General features: G+C 39.7%; 1 protein-coding gene across 1 annotated transcript in view; it reads right to left on the bottom strand.

Moving 5' to 3' along the window:
- Positions 1-8496: 8496 nt before the first annotated feature.
- SUSD5 (sushi domain containing 5) overlaps positions 8497-11344 on the bottom strand; it is a 41246-nt gene continuing 38398 nt past the window's right edge. Inside the window, exon 5 of the mRNA XM_054815671.1 lies at positions 8497-9773. Within this exon, the coding sequence (XP_054671646.1) occupies positions 8497-9773 (1277 nt within the window). The remainder of the gene's footprint in view (positions 9774-11344) is intronic.

Genomic DNA, 11344 nt, shown 5'->3' with positions numbered 1-11344 from the left:
TTCTTACTCTTTCTGTTGAAACAACTTGTGGTTTGTGTGTGAGGTGGGGCCAATCTTGTATAAAATAATGATGGTTGATGTGTTTAGTATTCTTTTCTGTAGAAAACAGTTTGCATATTTTTTTCAGTCTGGTGGGACTATCTGCATGGTTTTCATCCAAAAGTAAGTACAGGTGGAGACTGAGGCAATTTTAAGTGGAATCACGAAAAATATTTGCATGTGAATTCTTGACATTTTTATTAACTGTGGCAGAGTCCAATACAGAAGTACTTTGAAGGCCCAAAAAATAGTGTTAGAGATGAGTAGTGAATTAGTGCACAAGACTACTGAAGAGCAGAAATCCCACTGACCTCAGAGGAGGATCCAGGATTTCATCCTTTGCTTTCCTCTTTCAATTTCAAGGACCAAGTCCTGCAAGTGGTTTCATCCCACTTACATCTAGAGCAGACAGGAGCATTCAGTGCCTTTGTGACTGAACCATAATTCAGCTGAATGGAAGTCAATTGCAAAACCAAAATCTGCTTTAGGTTTTTAAAAAGGCAAAATGTGATCTACACTACCTATCCAAGTTGTCGCTACTATAGCTTATGTATATTGTAGAAGTATAGCATCTACACTATGGCGTGTCTACAGAGAACAAGAAGGGGAATCCACAGGACCACGTTTAAGTGTCCTCCGGCCTGTGACAGCAATGAAACATTTTAAAATGTTAAAGTTGCATGTGAGAGATGCTTGGAAGATCAGATTGGTGGTTTTTTAGCTTCTTTAATGTAAATCACAACTAATCTGCTGAAGTCAATGGGCAGATTGTTTTATTCTCAAAATGAAAATCTATCAAGAGCCTTTTAACTTTAGGAGATTTACCCAGCTCCGCTTGTGGTAACGAGACCAGAATCTGGCTTGCTGTATGCCTCGAACATACAGAGGGTGTATCAGATTTCCTTATGCTTGTTGCTCCACACAGTATTAGCGCTCCATTTATTGTAATTTTTTGTAAGAATTTAACTTTGCTTTTAAAACTAACAAGCAGTTTATTGTAAACCATCACTTATTTCCCCATGAAATACATGTATTACAATACCCACCTGGGGTAGTTTTTCCAGTTTGTCCCTAATTTTCTCTTACTGGAGGTGTGTGTGTGCTCAAGGGAGAGGTAACTGCTCTGGAGGCCTCTTTTGTCCTTCTGCTTTCCAACGTGCATAGGGCAAGTCCAGAGTTCCTTCTCAGGAACTGCACCATTGATGTTAAGATCATATGCCCAAATAACTTTATCTTTGATACTCTAGCTTTCAAATCCAGAAATCCCACCATTAAAGGGCATGGGGTTGGTTGGGGGTGGGTGGATCTATCTACATTGCCTTTGTTTTACAACATTTTTAGTTTACTTTTTTCTTACTACCACTTACCGAACTGACTTAGGAGCTCTGCCAAGAGACTGTTGTCTGGCTCTTTGTTTCCGTGGTGCACTAGCTCTTGTGTGCTGTCTGTAGGTACTACAATGCAAAACCTTAAAGACTTGCAAGAGAGGTGCCTATAATTCAAGTTTCTGGGCCTGAGGTTTTCCATAACTATACATCTTCTGTGGAAATTACATGGGTGCGTAAAGCTTCTAATCAGATTTTGCCTGTTGGTGAAGCAAGCAGCATATGCTACAGTAGGTACGAGACAACAGAAAATCCATTCCAGGATGTCTTTAGTTTGCCTCTCAGAATTATTTCTTCCCAGTTAAAGAACTCCCTTCCCCTCTCCAGCACTAATTGTTGCTATAATCTTTTTTAAAGCACAAAGTACGTAGTAAAATACTGTAATATTTTCATTCCACCAGTAAAACACTGAGCACCAGCGTTAGCCTGTTTTGTGATTCATTTGACTTCAACGGGTTACGCTGGGGATACATTTAGCGCCTACGAACCCTAATTTTTCCTCTTCATCAAACAGTTATTCAACCATTCCAAGTCTCTTGGGTATTATCAATTTTCTGGTAAGCTTGTGATTCTGTCTTTAGGGCTTCCTTAGCTGGTCTCTTTTCATGTTCAGTTATTTCCTCAGCTCTCGACCTTACAGCTAAAATCCCCTGCCATCATGCCTTCTCAGGTGGGGATTTCATGATTTACTAAGGTGTCCATTAGCCAGTGATTTATTTTTCTTAAGCCTACATTAAATAAGTCTGATATCCTTCACCGTTCCATTTAACTTGAGGAGGCAACTGATACTCTTGCGGCCTCCTGAAATGGCACTGTGATCCCTTTTTCATTTTGTTCAAGTGTCTGTGGATTTTTTCTGGCTTTCTTAATTTCCACTACATACAGTCCCAAGCCAGTTCAATCTTAATAAGTACAAGTAGTTCTCAAACCCTTGTTCTTTTCTAATGAGAAATAGCTCCTCTTCCAGTTCTTCTGTATTTATTGTGGCTTTTTTCAGCATTCTCAGGTTCTTTTAACTGATTTTTCTTTTGCTGCTGCTATTGTTAAATGCCAACATTTACATGTGACTGTAATAAATTAGTGTCTTTTCTTCCACTTCTCTGATCCTGCCAACTCTTCTTGGGAGGCTGCGGGAATATGGTTCTTGCCTCCCTTCTGCCACCCCAAATTCTTGCAGTTGTGAGCTGTCTGCCGCAGATGTTAGCAGCTTCTGCCTGACTTGATGGGATATTTGAATTTTGTCTCCGTTTCTTTTTTTGACAAGGCTTAAAGTACGACGCTGGTGCCCAGGGAAGTGTCATTTTTGTTGAAGCCACCATGTTTGTGTGACTGACTTGAACACAGCATCGGTACCATGGGTCTGCTGACCGTGAGCTGACACTGGAGCTGAAATTCATCTCGGTGGTAGTATTGCTTGTTGTAGAGCTGTACAATCACACTTTTTCATAATTAGTCACATTTCTAGTAAAAAAGCTGCCCATTTGGGTAGTTGCTGTTGGCCTCTGATCCTCCATTGCTGCCCGCAAGCAAGTCTGCAAAAATTCTGAGCATGTGATTCAGTCACCACTTGCAGGTGAACGGTGGGTGAAGTCCATCTTCTGGCTGACGGCTAGCACAAGGGTCTGCACGCAGTGTGAGTCCATGCTTGATCTCTTGTTGGATGGGGTCCTGTGTGATGGGGAACTGCTTGAAAGCTGGAGATTAAACTGAGTCACAAATGCTGGCACAGCGAGGTGGACATTTGGTTATGTGAAAAACACAACTGCTGGCTGTCAGGACAAGCTTTCTTACATAAGAACCAAAGCTTGGGCAAGGGAAGAGATTTACGGGTTGGAAATCAGTGTATCTGACAGACTGTGCTAAGTATGTAGTCTTTTTCAAATTAATACCCACTCTTACTGATAGTAATTCTTCATGTATTACTGGCTTCTTGCTAATTCATCCTCATAAATGGCAATATTCATTAAAAAAAGCAAGAAGAATGGTAGTGATTTTTCTCCTCAAAGTTTAATTCCGTTCCCATAAAACAGCATCGCAGGCTCCATACTTCTGTATCTTGGCAATTTTGATAGCCAATAAAGTCAGCTACGAAAAACAAATACTTTTAGAATGATCAGTTCTGGCAAATTCAACAGGAATTCAAATGTCCTGCTGGGCCCTTTCATTCACTGTAGCGATTCTGCAAGCAGACCTTCCTTGCTTCTGTTGACAAGGCACGAGCCAAAAGCAAATTCAAATTGCTCCATTTTCCAGAGCTTTATTGCTTTGGAACGCTAAAACAGAAAGCCAAAAGTTAGTCGGATGCTGTTCTCAATTCACCTGGAAAGCCCGTCCAACCAAGGAGGTGCCATTTCTTCATACTTGCCAGAATAAGTTCAAGGTAGAATTAGAGGTGGGTCTCCTCAAGACAAGCTGTTCCTCTGAAAAGTCCTATAGCGTGTCCTGCTTTACAAAGCTTTTGCTCAGTACACTGTTGCAATTAATGCCCACCGTGTGTCTCCGCATCCTTTAGAGTGAATTGTTGGTCTATATTGATAATAAAGGCAGACCTAGAAAATCTTTCAATTTCTAGAGAGCCTTCGTGAAAAATTGTTTCAATAGCATGCAAATTCTACAGCTCAAAACGAAGTTGTGATTAGACAAAGATTTGTTGGATTATAAAAGTACAAGTGTTTATTATGGCTGGTACTGAGAATAAACAGTTGCCTGCATATGCCAGCTACTATGGAAATATGTTTTTAAGTTCTAATGTGAGCTGTAAACCAAAGCTACTTCAGTTGAAAAAATTCAATACTTAAACTGTGGGGAGAAGTAGTCAGTGCCAGAGAAAACATTCCCATTTAATAATGTTTGAACATAGAGCTGTGATGCAGTTTGTAGCAAGGCAGTGAGAAAAACCCACAACTAATCCTTCATTGCAGCTGTCTGAACTTTTGGTTGTCTGCCATACTTTAAACAGCGACTTCTTTTTTCTGGTGACTCAAGACTTGAATGACCTAGTGTGGAGAGTTTAAGCTATATACAAAAAAGAAGTTAAGTAAGAAATAGCCAAAGTTGGGTTGCACACCCCAGCAAATCAGGGGTTTGTATCTTAAGTCCTCTTCAGTGCATAGGAAAAAATATTAAAATAAATAGATACCTATTTATTTATTTATTTTTGGCAAGGAAATATTCAGTGGTTTAGACACCCATCTCTCCTCCCTTCCCTCTTCTCTCTCCTTAGAGTACTGATGATACATGGAAACTAAATTCTGTAGAGAGTTCTGAAGTTTTTAAGTTTATAAATGCTAAATTTTCTGTAGATAAACTTCCTAAGTTTTCTCTGATTATTTTTAACTTTCTCTTCCCTTTGAGGTACCTCATGGGTAGACCTTTTAAGCGGCATGAAGTAACAAATGTGCTTTTTTTCCTGATTAATTCTTTTGCAAAGTAATGGAACTTGCTTACTTTTAAGTGGAAATATGAGCGTCAGAGGTGTAATTTTATGTGACTACTAACTTGAAAGAAAAAAATTGGGGCTTTATGTCTTTGCCCCATTCTCAATATCACTTATCGGAAAAGGGATTAAACATTTATGTATTATCCCGAACTGGTGGTAACCCTGTAGCTTGGGAAGTCTTACAACTATCTAATCATTTCTTGTTATGACTGATTTTTAAAACAGTCATTCATAGCTACGTATTCTGATCTTTTATGGCTACATATTATGTTCTATCTTTACGTTACAAATTATTGGATATAAAAAACCCCACAAATTATTTTCGCTGAAGGGAAAAAATCAATCTATGCTGGCTTCAATGCCCGTGGCAACAAATCCCCAACATAATAGCTTTTGAGGTACAGTGTGCAATAAGGATGTACAATGTGATAAACCATATATTGTCATCTAGCTGGCAAACGAAAGGACAAGCACAGAAACTGAGGGGATTTCAGACTGAGAACTTACTGAATACCTAAAATCCGTGATCCCAGTGTTTCTGTACGAAGGGGGGCAAACACCTTTTTGTTGCAAGGGTTTGAACCCCCAAACATTGCCAGTAGCTTGGATGTGACAGCCCACGGTGTCACTTCTCAGCCTGCCTGACAGCAAATTTGTACAGGGCTCTGCCCAGACGCAGCAGCGCCAGCAGCACGTGATCCATACGAAATGGGGATCCAGTTCAGAGGCAGCCGTTAACAAAAGGAAGGGGGGAAAGGGAGATCACATCTCAGTCCAAACACCAGCGAGCTGATTCTGACCAGACTGCTGTAATACGTGGCTTCCCTTGAAGAGGATGATACATGAATTTTATCAGAGAGCAACAGATCAATCTCTTAATGACTGGATATCACCATCACGAAATCACTCCCACTATTTCCCCCTTTCCTTTCTCCTTTCCTAATTTCAACCCACAGCTGGAACTTTCAGCTCTTAGTTCCTGTAATAAGTAACTCAGCCCCTACTCTACTTTGACCTTATCACCTTCAGATTTTTTATTTACTGTACTCTATTTATTGTTGGCCATCCCTACTGTCTTTGGCCTAAGTCAAATGTATCATTCATGGGCTGTTTATCCCCATCTGTTTAGTAGTTTTCCACAAACTTCCTGAATCATTCTGCTAAAGTGAAAACCGTGAGTACAAACAGATGCTGCTGTAAAGATGCTTCATATCGTCTTCTGAAGCAGAACCGGGCTGGCAGCCTAAGCTAAACACTTTTCGGCTAATTTTTTTTTAATATCAGAGCGTTTTCTACAAGAATTATCCAAGTGACAGACCTATCTTTTTCTCCATAATCATCTGGGCAAACTGGATGATTTGCACAAGAACACACAAAAGCGCTTCCTTTCCCCTTTTTTGTAACTTGATTTTTTATTTAAATACCTCCAAAGCATTATGTTAATGTACATTTTCTTCTGGTTCATGAATAACAAGTATTTCTAAGTCTTAAATAAGATCCCTGTACAATTTGTGTTTGTAGTTATATTTTGAGTCTCATTTTCACATGTTCAGGTCCTGAGCCAAATAGTATTGACATTTCATTTTGAATGATGCTACACAGAACTGCGACATATACTTGTATTTTTCAGTTAAACAATATTTTTAATGGATGTTCCTGTGTTTATTTTTCAGCATGTTTCCATGAGATTACAGACGGTATGTTTTAGCTGAGTTAACAGTCTCCATAAAGTTGCTTAGTGCGAAATCCATTGGTTTTGGTTGTTTTTAAATGTTACTGCATTAAAAAAAAATAGTTTACAACAGAAATTCTAGGTTATTTCATAGTCTAGAACGCATTAAAAGCATAAAGTCATGCATATGTCAGAGAACACAATATTTACAAATCTGTACAGTTTCTGTCCTTCTTTATTTACCGTGGCTCTTGCCAGGCAATTAGATTCAACTCTTACCACTCTGAGGTCAAATTCTGCAAGATAACTTATAGCCGTCGTCTGAAAATGCTTTGTTTTCCTTACCAGCACTGAGACTGATGGCTGTACGTATGACGGGCCCAATTCTGCCCTCCATTTCATAAAGTCTACCTTCCGTGGAGTTAGAGATGGTTACCACCGTGACTCAAGGCAGAACGTGAAAATGGGTGAACTCCACTCAGTCACCTTTTCTTACTCCAATATTTTGATGTGTGGAACTACTGGCGTGTTTTGGCTGAGGCGGTACAATAGAGTGGCAGATGAATTTATTTCTGACCTGCAGATTATTCACAGTTGCCAGTCTTTCTCCTGTTCATTCAGAAAGGTAAGGAAGAGTATTTCATACTAAATTCACCAGAACTATGTTAAGGGGTTCCAGAAAACATCCTCCCCTCTCTCCCTGTTTATTTTCAGAACTGCTGGAAATGGAACATGCTGGTGGAAAAGCCTCTGTGTTTTTACACCGACACCCAGTCGAAAAGCCAAGTGTTTGCGTTTTATCAACTGGATGCAATTTCTCTCTTTCCCAGGTTTGCTCTATCTTTAAAAGCACAATAAGCAGCATTCAAAATGGATACCCATCTCCCACAGCCAATGTCCACCCCAGGCACCCCTCCAGCTGATGAAAGAGCAGAATGGTGAAAATCAGTCCTTCCACAGAGTTCATATGGCAGAAGTATTACACGTGGCTTCAGCTGCCAGAGGTACTACTGGCTGTGAATTAAAATTCAGTATCATCTTGGTCAGTCGGCATTGTGTTCAGAAAAGCTGCCGACCTTATGTAGGGTTCCCCTGGAAAGTGCTTCATCACTGTTTGGCTCTGTAATAAGAGGCTATTCATCATAACACCTGGAATCAAAGGTGCTCTGACTCCTCTCCTCAATACTGATACTCAAGTAAGAATGGCACTTACAGTATGCTCTGAATTCCAGGGAGACATCATGATTTCTATAAAAAGATTAGTATAAGAATGGCACTTCTTCACTAATGCTAAAAGAACACCTTCCAGAAAAATAGCGTAATAATCCAACATTTGTGGCTTGTTAAATTCATAATATTGAAGAAAAGTATCTTAGTAATCATTGCGATACTATCCATTAAAGTATGGTAGCAAATAGTTTTTCTTTTTAAGACGTGTCAGGTAATAATTCGTTACGGTGGTTTATCCCGACCAGCTTGGGCAGGTTCTAAAAAAGGAACAAACACTAAAAGTGTGGTTGCTCCAAAAGCATCCTTCTCCCCTCCTTCCCGCCTTCTTTCCCTCTTCCACTGAGAATAGACCAAGAAGGCCTGACCAGCCCTGCCGTTACATTATAACCAGGTAACACAGAAATTAATCAATTAATTTATTATTAATAGGAGCAAAATGTAAAAGCGGAACAAATTGTAGATGTACTACCAAGCACGCTGTGTTCTGCTGATGTCTCCAAAAGACCCTTGTGATAAAAACGTACAAATCCTTTAGCTCTGAAAGGTCAAATATGCTAAACTGCGATTTCAAAAGGATGAAATCTTTTCTGTCTTCTATGTTCTTTTAGCATTCTTTTTTTTTTCTTCTGCTTTCTGCACTGCTGGATTTTAGCATCCATGAGTCATGTGATCCTTCTAACATCAATATGTTTCTCTTCTGATTGCTAGCATCTCTGCCCAAACACCCCTGGTTAGACTTTCTGCATTTCAATGTGCTGCTGGTGGTAGTGGTGGTAGCAATGATGCCTGGGTTGACACCTTCCATTTAGTTTATAGACAGAGTTTTTCTGCTGCCGTTTTTTGAAAAACCACACAGCCAGGACTGCTGCAACCAGTAACAAGCAGAGAAGAATCACAATTACTGCTATGATAGCACCTTTACTTGACTTAGGACAATCCTCTCCCTGACATGGCTCAGAAGTGGGGATGGGCATTTCTCCAAGGCCCTGGGTGAGATTTTCTTGCTCGCCTAATTCTTGGGATGATGTGTCAGTAATGATATCTGGAGCTGGTGCAGTGGTTGCTACTTGTGCTGGGTAGGTGGTGATTTCTTTTGGTTCTGCATACGGAGTGTGATCAGAGGGGCTGACCATCACAGAGGTTTCTGACATGGATGTTTTTAAGCTGGTTATGTCAAACAGTATCGTTGTACTGGGCTCCTGAGTCACAGTTTCTGGAAATGTAGTTGGGTGGTCCCATGCAGCAGCATCATAACCTCTGCTCACGCTCAAGTTCTCTAGACCACTCACTGATGTAAGTGGTACCAGTGTTTCTTTGGCCCCTTCATCGTCTATCCTTGTTGTTGCTGCCACAATCTGTGTTAAACCTTCCTCTGGAGCTGGGCTACCATTGCCCGATTTCCTTACTTCGACATGATTTGGTTGGTCAGTTGTGAGGACAACGTCGTCTTCTGTTCCCATCGAACCATCAACTTTATCCCCCTCCTCTTCATCATCCTCTACCACTTCTTGTGTTACTGGATAGCCATCTAACCACGACTCATCAGTAATGGCAACTGCATCTATCTCTGCCTTTGTATCATTAGTTGTGAGAATGGGTCCAATGGGGAAATCCTCACTGTCATAAAACATTTTGGCACCAGGTTCATCATAGGCTGTCTTCACTCCAATGTGGTTATCACCTTCAGAAAACTGTGCTTTAGTGGAATCATCTGTCTCTTTCTCTGATTCGGGCTCACTGAAAGCCTCTGATGGAAACCAAAACAAGTTTTTTTGGCTTAGGAGTGACACGGGGGACTCAGTTGGTGCCCTGCTTCCTTTTTCAGAAGTGTCTGTGTCCTGAGTAACATCTTTGGTACTTCCAGTTCTTCCTTCCTCTGAACTTTTACTGAAGGAAAGCTGTTCCTGCTCGATTTCCCCTTTGCCATTGACATGTTCATTCTCAACAAGAGGTATCGATCTGTCATCAGGAAAGTTATCTTCATAGTCAATGTGTGCCTCAGTTTCATCTAGAAACATTAAAAAACCCCACAAAAGCCATTATTTAATTTCTCCAGAAAAGCACTGGGCTTATTTGTTACAAGAAGCCAAGAAGAAAGGTGCAATGAGGAGTGATTTTTAGACAATATTTTTCATTCAGTGTTATTGTTTATTTGAAAAGGGGATGGTCCATCATAAGCTGATAGTCAATATAAAGTTTTTTAAAAAAAATCAGGATAGGTGTCTATGCTAATCACTAATATCTTATCTTTCCAGATTTAAAAATGTATATAAATAACTTACTGTCTGCAGTTAGAGAACTTCCTTCAATTGCTTATTGTTTTCTCAAACCTTCGCTCTCCCTAACACAACTCTTTTTGCCAGACTTGAGGAAAAATTTTCATCATCTTCAAGCAAGAAATAGGTGTGGAGGGGAATGTATAGCAAAAAGTAATCAATTACTAATTGGACTTAAAAAAACCAACCGAAACTAGAAGTTTTACAGCAACTTCATCCCTTTTGAGCCAGCTGATTTTGAAAGATTATATTCAGTACTTGTGTTCAATTTTTTTATCATTACAGTACTTTTCTTCAATGACCTTAGTGTTGCAGTGATATGACACCTGGGGGCAGGTGAGCTGTATGGTGTTTCTCATTCCATGACAGCTCTTCAGAGCTGCCCAAGGAAGACCACCTCTCCACAAAGCTGACATTGAGTTCTGCTCATCTTCATCTGAAGAAAGCAAGGTGCACCCGTGACTGCAATGGTAGAAAACTCTATCTCCAACACTGACAGCCTAACGCCTAGGTATCAGGATAATACCATCTGTAATCAACTCTCGGGCTTCCAATTTCAAGAAACTAAACGTTACCAGAAAGAAAATAGAAAAAAAACTCCAACAAAACCAAACCCACAAAAAATAACTGAGAGCAACAGAGGGGTGGATTCCTCACAAAGTTTGAGTTTGATTTCGAAATACTCCCCATGCCTCAACAGACCTACCACTCATAGCAAAATAGACTTGACTCAAAGCATGAAACTAAATGTTTGAATTTGAATTAAATAATGCATTGTAATTTATATTTCTTCCACTTTTCTAAAAACCTTAGCTCAATGAAAAATTTTCCAAACTAGACAGGGTGGTTGATTTTCAGCTCACACAAGTTTTACTCCATAGAAAGTTGATGTAATTGCTGAGATTTATGCTGGCATTAAAAGTCCTAGAAAATAGTGCCTTGGGATATGGAAAATAAAACAAACTGAATCATGGTGAGAATTTTTCTTTTTAAGAGAGTGTTTAGTCTTATGTGAAGACAGTGAAGCAATAGACCTGGCATGACATGGGAAACAAGAAATTAATAGAAGAAGCTGTATTACAAATCAATGCATTCATAAAGCCTTATCTTTTTTTTTTTTTTTTTTTTTTTCATTTTACACTCAACCAACTTTGAATCACATTTTTCATCTGGGGCCCACCTCAATTTCCTAATGAGTCACATTCTCCTTGGAGACTGCTTCCCAGACTTCTGGCAGAGCCATATTTGGTCTACTCTTAGGAAAGATTAGAAATATTGTCAAACCAGTCTGACCAAAAACACT

Source organism: Grus americana, chromosome 2 (assembly GCF_028858705.1).
Source record: "Grus americana isolate bGruAme1 chromosome 2, bGruAme1.mat, whole genome shotgun sequence".
Classification (NCBI taxonomy): domain Eukaryota; kingdom Metazoa; phylum Chordata; class Aves; order Gruiformes; family Gruidae; genus Grus; species Grus americana.
The sequence above is the reverse complement of the archived record's forward strand: the minus strand, read 5'-3'. Positions and strand labels throughout refer to the sequence as shown.